This window comes from Triticum urartu, chromosome 4, assembly GCF_003073215.2.
Source record: "Triticum urartu cultivar G1812 chromosome 4, Tu2.1, whole genome shotgun sequence".
Classification (NCBI taxonomy): Eukaryota; Viridiplantae; Streptophyta; class Magnoliopsida; order Poales; family Poaceae; genus Triticum; species Triticum urartu.
In genome coordinates, this window is record NC_053025.1 from 50,912,022 (window position 1) to 50,930,369 (window position 18,348).

An 18,348-nucleotide genomic window follows, 5' to 3' on the forward strand; every position below is an offset into this window, starting at 1 on the left:
GGGGGACGGCAGGGAGTCATCCATGGCGGCGAAGGACTTTCGGGGAAGATGCACCAGAGCGGGCGGTGGCGGGGGCAATGGTGGCGGAGGGTGGGGGGCGGGAACGGCCGCGCGGAAATTTCCCTCGCGCCAAATCTCGCTGCGGATAGGGGCCGAGCTCGGGTCGGCCTCCCACCCCGTGAATCTAAAGATCGGAGGAGATCTTTTGCTGCGCCCGCAAAAAAATTTATTTACCGAACGCGATTGCGGTGTCTGGTCGGGCAGGATTTTTTACCCCGACCCGTATTTTGACGGTTATTTTATGGGTCGCGGCGGGATACGGGGTCTGCTAGAGATGCTCTAATAAGGACCAAAGCTCTGGTTGATGTTAATCCAGAGCTTGCTACTTGTTTGTAGAAGCACATTTTGCAAGAGACTGGTTAATGTAAGGCACCGGAACCACGCGACAAGCATGGTAAAAGCAATCTCAAATTGAAAAAAAATGTAAGACACCGGTACTTCCTCCATTTCAGTTACCCCGCCAAAAAAAGCAAAGTAAATCGAAACAGAGCGAATATATGATTAGAGTTAGCAATAGGCATGGTACTTAGGGGTTGTTTGGTTCTAGGTTTAACATTGTCACACTTTGTCACACATTTTTGCCAACCTCACCTAAAGTGTGGCTTGTCTAAGGTGTGGTTTGAACCAAACACTCACCTAAGTTGGCAAGCCTAAGAAAATCTTGTCACACTTTTTGTGTGTATGCCATGTGGGGCTCAATTGTGGCTTGCCTAAGGTGTAGCTTGAACCAAACACTCATCTAAGTTAGTCAAATTTGCTTAACCTTAAATGTGACAACTTTTGGCAAAGTTAGTCACAAACCAAACAACCCCTTAATTTGCAACCCAGGTTCTCTGCCTAGCTTAGGTTCTACTCGTATCATTGCGAGCATTATCCCACTATTTGCTACGTACTTTGTGGGAGGTGCATATTAGGAGGAATATGGTTCATCTTCTCACAGGGTAGTGGACACGAGTTTAATAAATTCAAAGGTGAACAAAAACGTGATAGAATTAACCTCACGAGCAGAGACCAATGCCAGAACACTAATTTGGGCATGTCGGATCCTCAACTTTCTGGATTCTGCTTGTAGAGATTATGGCGGATCCACAACACACCCATGGTGCTCTCTCAGCATATTTGAAGTGGTACATCTTGCAAACAATTTTATCAATTTTTGATTTAGTCATGACTTCTATTATCGATACATCTATTAGCAAAATTCTCATAAGAAGTTTGGAGGGACCATTTAAAAGGGTAATTTATGATTAGAGTGGGCAGGAGGAGTGATACTTAATCCGCAAGCTAGATTCTCCGCCTAGTTTAGCTTCTACTCGTATCATTGCGAGCACTATCCCATTATTTGCTAGTTTGTGGGAGTGCGGACTAGGGGGAATATGATTCATATTCTTCTACACTTGGTAGTGGATATGAATTTTATAATTTCGAAGGTGAACAGAAACGTCATGGAATTAACGAGAACATATTTACCATGTATTATAAAAAATGGTGGAATTTTTTGATCATGTATATAAAAATGTTAATCAAGGATTTAAAAAATATTAAATGTGTATGGAAAAAATATTGATCAAGTATTTGAAAAATGTTAACCAAGCGTTTGAATTTTTTTAAATGTGTTTAGAAAAAAATGTTGACCATGTGTTATTTATTTAAAAGTATTACATTTAAAAAAATGTTAATCAAGCATTAAAATGTTAAATGTGCATAGAAAAATGTAGACCATGTATTAAAAAATGTTAATGTTGTATTTGAAAAATATTAACCATGAAAAAGCTTAGAAGTGTGTATAAAAATGTTGATCATGTATTAAAAATATACATCTTTTATTAGAAAAATCATAATCAAGAATTTGACAATTTTTTTTTAAATATGTATAGAAAAAATGTTGATCATGTATTAAAAAAAGTTAATATTTTATTTTAAAAATCTTATTCAAGCATTTGAAACTATATTTAAAATATTTATAGAAAAAATTGTTGATCGTGTATTAAAAAATAATCTTTTATTTTTATAAAGATTCAAGCATTTGACACTATATTTAAAATATGTATATAAAAATGTTGATCATGTATTAAAAAAATTAATCTTTTATTTTAAAAATCTTATTGAAGCATTTGACACTATATTTAAAATATGTATAGAAAACATTTCTCCATGTATTTAAAAAATGTTAAATTTGTATTAAAAATGTTACATGTGTATTAGAAAAAAAATTGTTGACATACACAAAAAAATCTAGAATGAAAACTAAGAGAAACTAAGGAAAAAATAAAAACCAAAAAGAAGCAAAATAAACCAAATGAAAAACAAAGAAACAGTTGGAAAAGGAATGGGAAAAAACAGGGAAGAAAAAAGAAAAGAAACGAAAAAAAAACCCGGAGAATACCGGCTTGAGTCACCTCAAGTAGGTCGCGCCATTTTACTTATCCCGAACTGTAGGCGGCGCGCGGCGGCCAGTGGTCGATCCCTCGCGAAAATAGGCCGGTCCAGTAACGACCACGGAAATCTCAACGCAAAACTTTCTACGGACTCGCTTAATGCAAGATATAATCGCCGCGGTTCAGTCGTGAGGGGAGCATGTCAATCGGACGAACAAAAGGGGCCAGATCGTGTGGCTGGTGAGGCCGCCGATCAGATCTGCCACCCATCCACCGGCGCCTAGCGCCAGGCCACAAAAAGCAACAAAGAAAAGGAGGAGTACGTGACAAATTTTGTGGCCGGAGCGAACGAGGATCTTGAACGCAACGGCATCCGCACGAGGCGACGCCCGCCGAGCGCCCGGCGGAGTCCTAATCCAACCCGACTGTCGATCCAAGCAAAATCTACATGCTGCCGATCAGATCATAGCTAGCGCTAAGCCCGCGGCCTCCAAACCCTCGCCAGCCAAGCCTCGCCTCGCCTCGCCTCGCCGCCCCGTTACCTAATCCAAAACCCCTCGGCTCCGGCGGCGGGCTCGCCCGCCATGGCCAGCGACGACGAGTGCTACGACTACGAGTATGACTACGAGGCCGACGAGGAGGAGGCGATGGAGGCCGACGAGGACGGCCTGTTCGAGGACGACACGCCGATGCCGGATCGCCCCGCCGATTGCTGGGTAAGTAGTAAGCCCGTCGACCAACGCCGCCCATTGCGCCCTCGGTTACTGCCCGATTGAATCTTTACCAAATCGGTCCAAGAGAGAGAAAATCGAAGGCAATCAAATTAGGGTCCTGGGGTTTGCGCGGAATCTCTGTTTTTTTACCTAATCGGTGGGGTTAATGTCGAGGCTTCCATAAACTCTTGCCAGATCGGCTTCCGACGGGCGATTGTGGTATGGTTTTATTGCGCCCAATGGTTTCTGAATTCAAATGCAATGCAGGTTTATGTACTGATAAAAGTGGAGGGCATCGTTAACGATAATATACTACTCCCTCCGTCTCATAATATAAGAACGTTTTTGACACTAATAGATTGGTTTGATTTTTAGTCTTAGCAGTAAGATATTTAGCTGAGCACAATTTTCATCTATTCCCTCTCGCTGTCAAGATATTTTCAAAGGAATTTGGATCACAATAGTCCACATGATTTCCTTTTTCTTCTTATAGAAGCTCTTTGGATCACTTGAATCCTATATTATCCCTGCAAATGGCTCGACATATTGGAATTTTCGACTCTAGTAGACTCTCTCTGTGTCTTGCATGGGCTTTCTTTCTTATCAATGTAAAATTTGTTTGGACAATACAGAAATTCTCCTTGACGCTGATCGATCGGATTGCTGTGGTTGCAATAACTACCTAGTCTTAAGTTTGAACACTCATTTTTTTCCGAGTGGTTTGCTTTAGTTGGATTAGCTAATATTTATTCTGCTGTTTTACTGTAAATCAGAAGATGCACTACTGAACTATGGACGTGGATTTTTAGAACATCTGCACCCGGGCCCTGCTATCCTGGCTGTCCAATATTGCTTTAAGATCTGTGCAACACAACTAACTTTCTATATAAAATTTTCTCTTTTTTGTTTCTCTCGCATAAAACACGTTTTGAAGTTCAAACCTTTGCAGCGTGGCAAAGCTTTCTATCTAGAATCTAGGATAAATCTTTCAGATTTTTTGGTCAAAAATAAATATACAAAAAATGATTATTTTGACCAAAAAATCTGAAAGATTTATTCTAGATTCTAGATAGAAAGCTTTGCCACGTTGCAAAGGTTTGAACTTGAAAACATGTTTTATGCGAGAGAAACAAAAAAGAAAAATGTGTTTGCACGAACCGCGATGCGCAGAATGGATGGCTAGATAGGGAGGGCCTAGGTGCAGGTGTTCTATTATATATTTTCGACTGAACTACTCTTCCATCTGTTATTGCAGGCAATTACACAAGAGTCTCTTTCCACTGCACAGGTAACTAGAGTCACTATACCAGGCACTGCTTGCAGTTAACATTATACATGTCTCCCAACTGTGATCAGACGAGTAATGTACAATATTCTCTTTGGTTCTCTACCTACAGCAACAAGATCTATCCATGGTGACGAACTTGCTCAACGTCAAGCAGCACAACGCCCGCGCTCTCCTCATCCACCACCGGTGGAAGATAGACTGCATCTACGACCACCTCGACAGGAAGGAGCGAGACCGCATGTTCAGGGAGGCAGGCATCGTGCTTCAGGAGAATATCAACGGCAAGGCGCCGCCCTCGAGAGTGGTGAACTGCATGGTGTGCTTTGATGAATTCTCTGTGGGTGCCGTCTCCACCATGGAATGTGGCCATTATTTCTGCAATGACTGTGAGTTTCCCCCTTCACAATGTTTATCTTGTTATCTTCACAGCTTATAACCTATTAAGAACTCTTTTGCTGGTATTCTACAATTTATTAAGTTTCATGCGTGGACATCATAAATCCAGCTCATAGGCTCAAAATTTGTCCATATACAATACTACATGGACACATGGTATCATAGCTTAATAATCTGAACAGTCTACCTTTTTTGAGTTATACCAAGGTTGACGCACAATTCTTTAGCCCCGGTTAGCCAATCAAATTTCTCACTCTCACGAAATGCAGTTCTTCCTAAGATTGTCTTTGTTAATGGATTATATCTCTCTCGGTAGCATAAGAAATTGTTATCTCTAAGTTGACTAAGTTGTGCATAATCAATCCTAAAACAACAACAACAACAACAACAACAACAACAACAACAACAAAGGATTTAGTCCCAAACAAGTTGAGGTAGGCTAGAGGTGAAACTCATAAGATCTCGCAACCAATTCATGGTTCTGATACATGGATAGTAAGCTTCCACGCAACCCTGTTCATGGCTAGTTCTCTAGTGATACTCCAGTCCTGGCATAATTAATCCTAAAAATGTACAAAAAGGAGTTGTGTGCAACCGTCTAGTTGCACATTTTATAAATCCTATATAGTTACACACAATTTCTAAGATAGGATAAACTGTATTTTGCAACCCCTCGTCCATTTGAAAGTGCACATTACACCTAATACTAGACAAACCTAACCCTCATTAAGTATGAAAACGGGGTAGAATAACCCCTGGGCCATTCCTAAGAAAATTGCTCCTGGGCTGGGGTCCAGCACTCCATTTCTAATGGACTGGGCAGGGCGGCCCTTACGTAGCTCCACCACTAGTGCCAGTGTCTGCCGCATTATCATATAACAAAACTTGAAATGATTCTGAAAAGGTCTGTTTTTTAAAAATCCAATCTTTTCAAAAGAACGCAAAATATCATAAATTTAATCACATGGTGTTATGCTCTTTTACTGCTATTTTCTATGATATACATAGTGACGTCGTACAGACGCAAGCGCAACATCATCTAGAATAGCTTTAAAATGGTTAGAACCACATTGTGATTGTGGATAGTTGAATGTTAGATTTGTCTGATTTCATAGTTCGGAGCTGTATGCATTTGCGTGCGCAAGAAACACACTTTTCCTACAAAATATGCATCTATCTGGTTTGGGTCTGTCTAGGACACATCTAGATGTGACATAGTGTCACATCTAAGCTGATGTCCACTCTGTTTGTGGTCTATTTTTTTTATCCTAGTTTTTTTATTTCTTATTGCTACATTATATACTTGTAGGAGCTTAGATGTGACATCCTTAAAAAACATTTAGATGTGAATTAGACAAACTGATCTGGTTTCCATTAGATAAATAATCCCGTTTTCATGACCTTTGATTGAGCAACTAGACTTTCTTTGCCGAGTGAGAGACACTTCTGTGATGTGCAAGGATAGTCAATCCTTAATGGTGTCGTTTTCGCTCTTAATTTGTGAGTTCAGGTTGGACCGAGCACTTCAAGGCGTCGGTGGACAGCGGCAAGAAGCAGATCCGGTGCATGGGGGTGAAGTGCCCGGTGGTGTGCGACGAGGCCGTGGTGCAGCAGCTCCTCGCCGGCAAGTACCCCGACGCGGCCAGGCGCTTTGACCGCTTCCTCCTCGAGTCGTACCTCGAGAACAACGACTCGGTGAAGTGGTGCCCGAGCGTCCCGCACTGTGGCCGCGCGATCCGCGTGGGCGCTGGCGAGCGCTACACCGAGGTGGAGTGCCCCTGCGGCCTGGGCTTCTGCTTCGCGTGCGCGGCCGCCGCGCACTCGCCGTGCCCGTGCACCATGTGGGACATGTGGGAGGTCAAGTGCAACGGCGAGTCGGAGACCGTCAACTGGATCCTCGCCAACACCAAGAGCTGCCCCAAGTGCTTCAAGCCCATCGTCAAGGACGGCGGCTGCAACCTCGTCACCTGCAAGTGCGGCCAGTGTCTATGGTAAGCAGCCATTTCCATCTCCATCTCGATCCACCCATCCATGGCTTCTTCTTGGCCTGATGGATGGATCACTACCTAGCTTAGCTTGGCTTTGTGAACCTCATGAATCCATGGATGATGGCCGGTGCAGCTGGAAGTGCGGCGGCGCCACGGGGTCCGCGCACAACTGGGACAGCATCGACGGCCACAGCTGCAACCGCTTCGTCGGGGAGGAGAAGAAGAAGGTGGACAACGCCAAGCGCAACCTGCACCGCTACACGCACTACTACGACCGCTTCAAGATCCACGGCGACTCGCACAAGCTGGAGCACGACAAGCTCGGCCCGGCCATCGACGAGCGGGTCAAGCTGCTGGAGGCGCTGCAGGACCAGCCCCTCATCCAGGACGCCAGCTGGCTCACGGACGCGCACCGCGGCCTCCTGCAGTCGCGCCAGGTGCTCTCGCGCTCCTACGTCTTCGCCTACTACATGTTCGGCGACGACGACAAGGTGCGCACGCGGCCCGCGCACCGCGGCAGCCTGCCCATCGCGCAGGGCCTCTTCGAGAACTACCAGGAGGAGCTGGAGAGCAACGTGGAGCGCCTCTCCAAGCTGCTCGCCACCGAGTACGGGCCGGTGCCGGACGAGGACGACGTCCGGCAAGACAAGCAGAACGCCATGAACCTCGCCAAGATCGTGCAGACGCGATGCGGGGAGATCTACAAGTGCATCCAGGACGAGCTGCTGCCGCTGCTCCTAGACCCCATGATCATCGCCGCGTACCGCCCCCGCGGCCCCGACAAGGCCAAGGAGTTCACCACCGCCTGATGAGGAGGAGATTAGCTCCTCCAATTTCTTTTGGCCGCGACGGCAGGTGGCTGTACTGTGCTGCAAGTGTCTAGTACTCCATTGGACAGTCTCTCGCTGATTGTCTGGGCAGCAACAACGGGAGGGAAATGGCTTCAGGAAGGTAGCTCGATAGGAGCTGCATGTTTTTCCTAGTATTGGATTTTGTAGTACTATATCAGATACAGAAGCCCAAAGGTTATTCTGTATACTGTATATCATTTGGGCGAAATTCAAAGAGTAAAACGCGTCGTTTGTCTATGAACTTGCCATCGATGTGCTTGTTCTCATGCGAACCTCTTTATTAAGATCGGAGCTGTCTGATTCTTGACACTTTTGGTCGATTGTTTGACATTGGTTGGCAGGGTTCTTCTGTGTTGTTTATCCGGAGGGCTCTTCATTGGAGGCCAAAACCAGCCAAGATGAACAACGCGTCGTAAATGGGTTGTTATACATCATGGGCCGTAAATGAGACCAGAAGCAACACGACCTGTAAATGGTCCAAAAGCCCCTACGTTTTTTTAGAAACACCCTACGGGTTGATTGAATGCACCGAAATCCACCATAGACCGAAAATGCCACATAGACACGAGGGGCAGTAAATGGGTCGGTAGACACAAAGGGCTGAAAATGGCCCAGAGAAACCACATCTCGGAAGTTGGCCGAAATGCAGACGGTACGGGCCGAAACTGATCAATAGGCACCACGGGCCACACATGGGCCAGAAGTATCAACAGTTAAGGGACTAGATGAGTTATGAACCTAAATGTGCTAGTACACACGGGCGCCCTAAATATGCTTCCTCGATATCTTTTGTTAGTATGCAACGATAGTATGTGAGGATTTGGTTTAACAAAGAGTTATGACCCTTAAATATGTTATGAAAGCATTGAAGAATATGGGCCAGAACTGTAGACTTTGGTTTACTAGTTTATTTTGCTTCCATTTGAGTCAATATGACAAACTGTACTACTGAGGGGGTCAAAGTGAAAGTTAGATTGAACTCTTCTAGTATGTGCTCAATCCAAACCCAAAATCTTTCATTGAAAACTTTGAGAACGTAAACACAAGTGCATTTGGCTTCAGAGTCCGAGATGTTATTCTTCGAGACTCCTTAGCGCAATTGCCTTGCAAAACAACTAGTTGTCTTGCGCGGGAAGACAGACCACGTGAGAGAGTTGCTTTGAAATCCTACCGTTAGCCACGTGTCGTGTTGATGATGTGAGTGAGCCTCCAATGTTCATATTGGCCCACAGGTTTGCTCCACCGACTATAAAGACCCTCTTAACTCAACCTTAAACCGGTGGCTGCTCCGCATAAAATTTAGGCAGAGATTATCTGAGCAACCCATGTCTCCCATAGATCTGAGAGAATTCCAGTGAGAAAAAACTCAGAGCCTAAAACTGCTCTCCCATAGATCTGAGAGAATTCTAGTGAGAAAAAACTCAGAGCCTAAAACTGCTAAGTGATTGAGTTCTTAAATTAAGTGAACAAACCATTGAAAACTTTATCTTATGAGTTCCGAGTTCAATCTCACCCCCTTCAACCAGACGTAGAGTTGTGTCAGTAACTTAAATTAAGTGAACAAACCATTGTTTTACTCTGTATTGCAAAGGGCTAGCACTCTCTATATTTTGTCTATCTGCTGCCATAACTTTATTGCATGCCTTTCTATTATGATTTGTCAGGTCTTAATGTAGATGCTCTGTTCTAATGTCCATCATGCGTATCGCCGCCCTTGCTAGCCATGAAGCCCATGTGCGCCCTCAATTCTCCAAGCACGTCGGCGATCGGCGATTAGGTATTTGGGGCTGCCACTCTCATTAAGGAGGCCATCGGCGATGCAGTTGAAGTATTTGGTGGATCAAATGGCTAATAAGCTACCAAAGTGGAAGGCATCGCTTATGCCAAAGAGCGGCAGACTTACCTTGGTCCAATCGGTGCTATGTGCCATGCCGATCCATGCAATGATGGCGCTAGATCTACCGATAAAAACAATTGCTGCAATGAGGAAGATTTGCAGAGGTTTCTTGTGGTGTAGACGCGCGGAGGCCAACGGTGGCAATTGTGCGGTGGCTTGGGACGCGGTGTGCACACCGAAATGGGCAGGTGGCCTTGGTTTGCCAAATTTACGCTGGATGAACATAGCAATGCAAGCGAGATGGCCGTGGCTTGCGAGGAGTGATGAGACGAGGCCATGGAGAGAGTTCAAGATCAAGGTCCTGGAGGAGTCAATGGGGCTGTGTAGGGGCGGCCATGAGGAGTGTGGCGAACTCTGGGCTTGCAACACGTTTTTGGGAGGACCGCTGGCTTGATGGCAGCCGGATTCAAGATGTTGCACCGCTCCTATACAGCCGGGTTCCAAAACGCATCAGAGACTCCCGGTTAGTTGCATCGGCGGTGGAGAATGGGAGTTGGGCTTTGGATGTTGGCCCTGACATCGGACCTGCCGTGTTTTGCACGAGTTCTTTGTGGTATGGCAACTAGTCTCAGCTTGGGAGCCCATGGTGGATGTGCCTGACAAGGTGGTCTGGTCGTGGGAGGCCACCGGACAATTCTCCGTCAAATCTGCCTATGAGGCTGGCTTTTGGGGTCGAGAAAGAAGTGTGACGGCGGATCTAACTTGGAAATCACGTGCACCAACATGGTGCAAGTTCTTCACGTGGTTGGCCCTCAGGGACCGATGCTGGACGTCCGACCGACTAGCGAGGCGAGGGTTGCCACACCAGGACGCATGCCCGTTCTGTGACCAGGAGGACGAAACCATTAACCACATTTTACTCACTTGCGTCTTTGCTAGGACTGCTTGGGCGAGGATCTGCGAGGCCTTGGGCAAACCGGATTGGACTCCCACTCAACAGGACAAGTTGGCGAAATGGGCTGTGGACAAGTAAGGATTAGAAGGCATGAGCACCAAAGATCTCCGTACTATTATTGTGCTAGTATGGTGGGAGTTGTGGAAGCTTAGGAATGGTATTATCTTTGATGGGGCGCGCCCTTGCTTAGAGTATCTACTTAGGAGAGTGAGGCAAGAGGGCCAACTGTAGGCTTCGGCTGGGCTAATGAAAGGGAATGTAACCCCCTTCTTTAGTAGGGTGGAGAGGTGGGGGACCAGTGAGGAGTAATTTGTACCAACAAACTGTGTAAAGTGGTGGAGGCTTTCTTTGCCTTTCTTCTTTAATATATGATATGCACACTCGTGAAAAAATTTTCTCCGAGCACGTCGACTATGCTCTAACATCGAGTCTTCCCCTAATTACATGCTATTATCTCTGTTCTATAATGTAAGATGTTTTTTGACACTACATTATGGGACGGAGGGAGTTATTTAAAATCCCAAAATAGTGAACAATTCACGTGTCATCTTGGTAGCTGCTAGCTGCATCCGAGCTACCAGAAAAGCCAAGTCAGAGCCCGGCCGGCCTACTTTTGTTTGCATGAGGACAAGTGGAGTAATCACCCCAGCTAATTAAACTAGCCTATCGGTAGAGCTCAGATTCCCAATCTAGCAGCTCCTGATTTGCGCATCGTGCAGCTGCCCGCCGTCCCGAATAAAACATGGTACGATTCCACTGGCACATGCACACACAGATGGAAAGTTTATGTACTAGTCCTTCCTAATCTATCTATGATGGAAGAAAGTAGATGTCAAAAGACAAACTTCGGCTCTTTCTTTCTCAAAAATCAAGTCTAGAAATGTCTGATAGTGTTGCGAATGACTAGATCATGTAATGTCTGTGCATTGTGTTAGAACAAAAAGAAGAAGGCCAGCGGAGGCAGGATGTCAAAAGGAATATTGACTTCAGAAAGTTGCCCAACAGGTGGACGATCAGAAACCATGGCCGAAGTAAGACACGCATTATGCCATAAGGATGTGATTTCCCGCCGATTGATCGGCCCTACGCATTTCCATTGGAAAACACTATCATGTGATTCTTGCCGGCCCATCGCTCGAAATTGTCATGCTACTCTCACGGCTCTCGTGCATTACGTCCAACGCAACAAAGTTGTACAAAGTGAGCGACAAGTAATATGGATTGGAGAGAATATTTTATTTTCAATTTTTTTTGAAAAGGAGACGGTCGAAACTCCTCATGGAACTCGGAATAATTTCTCAAGGCAAAGATAAACAGTTGGAGTAACAATTCCATGAAGGTCCATAAGTTTGTCTTGAATTTTAAGGTCAACTTAATCTATTTATTTCCCGCAAAAAAACAATCAATATAATCATTTATCATGAGCTGACAGTTTTTTTTATTTTAGAAATACCAAGAAGGACCGAAACACACATCACTATATTTGTGAATGTCAACTGAGGACTAGAGTCACATAGTTTTGAAATTCAGTATTCTCTGGCATCTCTCAATTTTTCCTGACGAAGAGTTCAAACCTCTGTTCTCTGCATCAGTGACACCTTGCTAGTGTTAGTACTTCAACTATATTACTAAAAAAATCCACCGTGGCCAGGTAAGATCTCAAACCAGAGATTTGATCATTTTTTGTGCCAAGTGTTTTCTTTTGCGAAAATATCCAAATCTATTACTCCCTTCATTTATTTTTATTCCGCGTATTAGGTTTGTCTGAAGTCAAACCTTTTGAAGCTTGACCAAGTTTACACACAAAATTATTAACATTGACAATACAAAATCAATATCTTTAGAATCATCATGGAAAATATTTTCATATTATATTTGTTTGGCATTGTACACATTCATGTTTTAAATATAAATTTGGTCAAACTTACAAAGTTTGACTATAGACGAATCAAATACACGAAGTCAAAAGAAATAGAGGAGTATAAAAGTTCACCAGAAATACAAAGCATCACAAACATAATAAAAATTCAATCAGGGTTCTTGGACCACTGAACGCCACGCCGCTCGCTTACCGGAGCTGTCCTAACGTTGTCGAGGACGACCGGAAAGTTTTCGTGCACGTTCCACTAAGGACCAACGTCTTGGAACTACAGTTGTTTCCGTTGAACCATTGAATTGATCTGAAGTATGTGACACAAAAACTCACTATTGTGTAGGTACAACGTGAAATCCTAACGTCGCCATCCCAGGGAGACGACATGAATCTACACCGAAACTCCGGCGACATCATCCCAACAAACGAACTCAGGAGGATCGAAGCCTGGAAAACCAGCTGGAACATGAAGCTCGCCATCCGCCACAACGCCATCCCCATGAGAGAAAAACCCTAACCTAAAGTACTAGCTGGACTGAGGCACCTGGACTTCTCTTCCCGCTGTCGCGGAAGGGGAAGGAATAGATTGATTTGCCAACACATGTAGAATTGTAGTTACATATGTGAAATGACACACACACACACACACACACACACACACACCTTTTTTTAATCAAGAGCATTATTAGTCAAAACACAGGATTACAATCCTTCATTACACAAGCCGTAAGGAAGGATGGGATACAATTTATCCACAAACAACGTCTCCAAAAGAAATTACTCTGCTTAGGGAAAGATGCGCTAATTCATTAGCTTCTCTCGTCGTAAACAATATGCGAAATTTCTCAAATAGTCAACCTTTTAACCCTTGTAGGCACGTGTCAACCTTATTAAGCTGCACCGTCAGTAAGCATAAGAATCTACCAAAACCAAACCTAACTGAATATATTCTGGTCTATACATAATTAATAAGTGTCAAAGATGGCCAGACTCTGATTATTCTTCTCATGCATATGCAGGACCTTTGTGTTTACTATAAGTACTCGGGCACATATAACGGTGCAATGCAATGCAGCAACGGATGAAAGATATTACAACTTAGAAGAGGGGCCTTGTATGAGGGATATAGCTGATTTGGTAGCCAAGGATGACTTGCCTACACTACATGCATATATGTGTAAACTTTGCTATATATAGCTCTGTTTTTTTCCTTTTGTATGGAAAAAATAGAGCTATTCGGAGTTTATATAGGCATGTCCTCCTTGGCTATTCAGAGTAGCTCCTGTCACTCATGCAATGCTTAGTTTGCTCTTCTTTTCGCGCTTGATTTTGCAGGCTACATTGACTCCTAGGAATCGGTCGATGACAAGTTTGCCAGGCACCTGAGTAGATTCTAAAAATTGGTAGAATCCATGTTGTCTTGGCATTTTAGGTTTGTTTCTTATGTCTTGTGAACACATTTATTTACCCTGCAACATTTAGTGTCAAATTGACCGCGAAAACATGAAAAGGGCACACATACACATGTCCATAATCTACTCACTTTAGAAATATTTGATATATGCAATAAGTGTGTCATGTCACCACGTGCTTCAAACTTATAGTAGACACTCAACATGACCACATAATTTGTTCGTGACAACTGGGAAGGAGATTTTCTCTCTGAATGAGTCATAGAAACCACCCGGATAATTTTTTTTTGTCAAAGTGACCATTCTAATAACATTCGAAAATGTAGCTGTCTGTCCTGGGTCAACCTTTTTACTTGAGTAAACACGATGTGTATGTGCCACTTGGCTGCAGGACAGCAACGGAATTCTAATTTACGGTCGCCGTCCAGGCCTTTTCCAGCGGACCCTCAGCGGGCGGGACACGTGTCTCCACCTGCTGCGGCTGCAAAGCTGTTGCCTGTAGACATCGGCATCCTCCTCCCCTGCTTTCTCCACTTTCCCCTACCTCCATCGCTCCACCCTCGGCTGCGCGGCCGGCCGGAACCACCGCGCGCCTCTCTACACCACCGCTCTTCGGCCCTGCCTTCTCCGCGGCCGAGGTAAGGAGGCAGCCCTCCCCCCGCAACCGGATCCGTCGCGTTGCTCTGCCTCGGCTCTTCGCTATCTTCGCTGCGCCTCTTGCTGGCGGCGCCCTGGCCGGCGGTCGAGCCGGACGGGAGGGTAGCAGACCGATCGGAGGCCCGGGATTCGTAGTTTGTCCTGTTGCAATGCCGGCGATCGTTGTGCCATCGTCAATTTTGTCGTCCAGTCGTGCTCTGTGCGGGTTTTGGAATTCGGACCTTTTGCTGGTGGTGTGGGGTTTCCGCTCCGTGGTGAGGTGCGGGAGGGCTTAGGGGACGCCCTGAAGCTGTTCGGCGTTATTTCTGTGAGCGCTAGGAATTCTTTTGCTGCACATTCATAGCTCACAAGCCAGTAGTGTTCATGCGTGCGGATGAGCATGAGTGGAGGATGCGCATGCCACACGCAGTATGCCGCTCCTGGAGATCGCTTAGCAAGTTCAAGCTATTGCTTAACTGTGTCACCAGCCAGGACTTCGGAATTTTATGGGAGTTGACTATGGACAAAGTGTGCACTAGTGTTACTTGGCAAAACTTGTTTGGGAGACGCCCTTGTACCCAAGTTTTACCTCATCATGTCATTCCTTTTACCCAACTTTTTAGTTTTTTTACCTCATCATGTCATTCTTGTAGATCTTCCACTTGGTTCTCATGGACGACAAGACTGAAAAAGGGAAAGAGAAGGATGGCTCTGCTTCCACTCCACCCAATCGCCGCAAAGTGAATGTTTTCTCCAGCTAAATATGATATGCATATAAGCTCAGTGTGTTTGCTGCTTACCATTTCTTTACTTCTACTTTTCGCGCGCAGGCCGGACTTAAATTTTCACCCAAGGTGCCTACTAAGAAGACACCAAAAATTGTCCCTAAGATGTAATGTACATTAACCAATGCTCTGTTTATGCATGCTTGTTCGACTCAGTATTTTCTATTTAAAGTAGGCGCAGTGCTTGTGCAAAGAAAGTAATGGTGGGATTCTACAGGGAACCGGAAGAGGAGAGGGAGCTTGACACAATTGATAAGGAGTTACTGATGAAACTTAGAATACCACAGGTACTTGTATGTCTTGAGTCCAATTTCTACGTGCCTGATTTAGGTTGCTGGTGTTTTATTCTGTGGTTTCATATGCAGAGTCAAGGTGCCCTCGAAAGAAGATCCAAGGCTGAGAAAAGTGGTTAGTACTTTATTGATGTTGGTTGCCTTGCAATATCTACTGTACTTCCTGTTCGATCCTGCATTCACTAGCCTACGTCTGATGAAAAATAACTAATCAGTTAACTGCAGTTTCTGTCACACAAAGTTCCTAAGATTCTAGAATCACAACCTCCTTTGAATCTTGAGAGCCACTGAACGATTTGTGCCAAATAAGACACCAGTATCTCTGTATTTTTGAACATTTCATACTGACCATGTTCATATCGAATAGCTATTGGGTAAATGGTAATGGTGAGCTGTCCAAGTGCAAGGAGCACAAAGGCATCTAGTTCAAATATGCTATCTATTCAACTTGCATTGCCTAAGCAGACATGTTTGGTCAGGAAAAATCTGGACTCTGGAGTTGTCTCATGAAATCGGCACTAGCCTAGGATATAATTCTACTGGAGGTTTTGTCCAAACTAATGACATGCAGCATGATGCACCTTAGAGGCTTAGATAATTGTTGCAAGTTAGATAATCAAAATTCTATTTAGAAGTCAGCACTGATTCGTCCATAAAATATGGGTTTATGAATATTTATAACAATCTCAATACCGCCGGTGTAACGGCATTATGTTGTTTTCAGTTTATAATTTAGTAATAACATACTGCTCCATTACGACTGTAGAAGCCTGTGTTCAGGTTGCATTTGGACAAGTGAACTCTTCAACTGCAAGATCCTTCCCCAACCCTAAAAGTTCTTCATCAGGTAGTAGCTTAAGGTTGCCACTCCCATTTGTTCCGTATTTACCTTCATCTGAACATTTACAGAGCAATGTATCATTTCTTCTGCTAGTTAAACAAGAGCAGGAGGTAAACCTTTTTAACAAGTATATGATGTCTGGCGTTACGTCTTCTGCTGCAAAGTTACCCAAACAGTTCACTGGACCTCAGGTTAGTAAACTCATACAAGCATAACATAAGGGGTGGGGTGATGGGCGGTTGTTTTGTTAATTACCTGACTTATCTCCTAACTGTTGCAGGACTTTACCCATCACAGCTACAACTATCCTCCTATTACTCTCCCTCTGAGGAGGCCCCACTCTGCAGATCCAGGTTATGGTGTTGTTCATTTTTGCAGTTTTTGGCTTTTTGCCACATCATGCTCACAGTTTGCCTTTCAAAAACGCTTTAATCGACATTCTTCTATCTTCGGTACAGAAGATTTTGACAAAGACGCGTTCGGAGAGTTTTCTTCCAGCAGAACACAAGATGGTGAATTAACTGCAGCTAAAGAACTTGGGCTAATGGTATGTATATCATGTTGCATGATATCATGTCGAGGAACACCGTTCTTGTTCAGGTATTCATATCAATGCAAAAAAAAACACCACATGTTGATGGAACTGTCTTTTCTTGTGATGGAACTGTCGGTTACTCATTCTCTTTTAGTTTTGTATCTTATATTGATCGAACTAATTGTACCGGCTGTATAGTATTAGTAGCCTAAAAACTGATGTATTATATCAATTGTTTAACAGGACACTGAGGACAAGATGAATACACCACAGTTGCTCTTCTTCCAGTTCCCTGCATCTCTTCCTTTACCGCAGGTTGTATCAGTTGCTGGGGGAGATATGGACACCAGTGACAGTGAGGGGGTTGAAACAGAAGAAACCAACAAGAAGAGGAGACTCGAGTCGATCAACGGCTGTAAGCTAAAAGATTTGCCAGGTGGTCTCATGGGGAAGCTGCTCGTGTACAAGAGTGGTAAAGTGAAGATGAGGCTTGGAGATGCACTCTTTGATGTAAGTGTTTAAGAATTCTGCACTTCTTTATGCTGCATTTTCAGCTTATGTTTAGTCTTTCGATGATGCAGTACTTGAGATGAATAAAACGTGCAGGTTTCAGCTGGTTTGGACTGCACATTTGCTCAAGAGGCTGTAGCGATCAACACAAACAAGAAGCACTGCTGCAGCCTGGGGGAGGTGAACAAGCGTGCCATCCTAACTCCTGATATCGAGTACTTGGTAGACTCCATCAAGAGGATTGGATAGCCTGTGGGGAACTGCAAATAACTTCTGATATTACCTCCGAAAGTGATGCGAAGTGTGTTACTACTTACTACCGCTGCTCTTGTTTCACACTGAGAACTGTGGTTGTGGAGATGTAAATTTGCATTAGGAGAATCGTGGAAATTGATATCATGACATGGATGTGGTAGTGACAGCAAGTGGAGATGTTTTGCCGATTCTTTAAATTTTCATGGTACATTGGGTGAGTTTTCTCAATTTCTGAGATCTGTCACTTTGGTCAAGAGTTCACTGGTGATTACCACCACACAGTCATTTTCACTTATGCGGCCTGTGTAGAACTCATTTTGTTGTTGTTTTGTCATTCTATGCTGTTTGCTTTAGCACTTTGTACAATCATAGGCTTCATGAAGAGCAAATTAAGGATTACAGGCAAACATACATGTTCCCTTTTGCAAAGTGTGTTTTGCCTCATGATTATGCAGTCCTGCTACAATTCAGGCTTACCACTATCGAGTTTCGACATATGTGATGGATCATAGTGTTGTGCTCTCACCGCTCAGTGCCGGGTAGCTAGTGCCATCAGCGCATTCACTTTTGGTGGTTATGGTTTGTTGCCAAGGCAACACATACACTTTACAAGCGAAGTCAATTTTGATAATTCTTCAGCGGAGCGTCTGCACTTTGCGGATTCAAATATGGTGCATATTTAAAAAAATGATTCATAGTAATATTGTGGAGATGTAAAACCCCGAGGACAAGCAAATTAAAC

General features: G+C 44.2%; 2 protein-coding genes across 2 annotated transcripts; both read left to right on the forward strand.

The window, feature by feature from the left end:
- Positions 1 to 2,782: 2,782 nt before the first annotated feature.
- LOC125550593 (probable E3 ubiquitin-protein ligase ARI1) lies at positions 2,783 to 7,997 on the forward strand. The gene is made up of 5 exons (XM_048713616.1): positions 2,783 to 3,154; positions 4,407 to 4,439; positions 4,549 to 4,825; positions 6,346 to 6,826; positions 6,957 to 7,997. The coding sequence occupies exons 1-5, from the start codon at positions 3,023 to 3,025 to the stop codon at positions 7,630 to 7,632; spliced, it is 1,599 nt and encodes a 532-aa protein (XP_048569573.1). The 5' UTR covers positions 2,783 to 3,022; the 3' UTR covers positions 7,633 to 7,997.
- A 6,177-nt stretch (positions 7,998 to 14,174) lies between these two features.
- Positions 14,175 to 17,897, forward strand: LOC125550594. The gene is made up of 11 exons (XM_048713617.1): positions 14,175 to 14,389; positions 15,041 to 15,127; positions 15,218 to 15,279; positions 15,390 to 15,459; positions 15,538 to 15,580; positions 16,232 to 16,312; positions 16,400 to 16,497; positions 16,587 to 16,659; positions 16,765 to 16,853; positions 17,085 to 17,351; positions 17,448 to 17,897. Exons 2-11 carry the CDS (start codon positions 15,059 to 15,061, stop codon positions 17,598 to 17,600), a joined length of 1,005 nt encoding a protein of 334 aa, XP_048569574.1. The 5' UTR covers positions 14,175 to 14,389; positions 15,041 to 15,058; the 3' UTR covers positions 17,601 to 17,897.
- The last annotated feature ends 451 nt before the right edge of the window (positions 17,898 to 18,348 follow it).

Excerpts from the sequence above, each read along its gene's own strand:
- LOC125550593 (XM_048713616.1), top strand. The coding sequence starts at position 3,023 with ATGGCCAGCGACGACGAGTGCTACGACTACGAGTATGACTACGAGGCC. Across the intron at positions 4,826-6,345 it reads CCATTATTTCTGCAATGACT|GTTGGACCGAGCACTTCAAG; the intron begins GTGAGTTTCCCC and ends TTGTGAGTTCAG. Across the intron at positions 6,827-6,956 it reads AAGTGCGGCCAGTGTCTATG|CTGGAAGTGCGGCGGCGCCA; the intron begins GTAAGCAGCCAT and ends TGGCCGGTGCAG.
- LOC125550594 (XM_048713617.1), top strand. The coding sequence starts at position 15,059 with ATGGACGACAAGACTGAAAAAGGGAAAGAGAAGGATGGCTCTGCTTCC. Across the intron at positions 15,460-15,537 it reads TGAAACTTAGAATACCACAG|AGTCAAGGTGCCCTCGAAAG; the intron begins GTACTTGTATGT and ends TTTCATATGCAG. Across the intron at positions 16,854-17,084 it reads CTAAAGAACTTGGGCTAATG|GACACTGAGGACAAGATGAA; the intron begins GTATGTATATCA and ends ATTGTTTAACAG.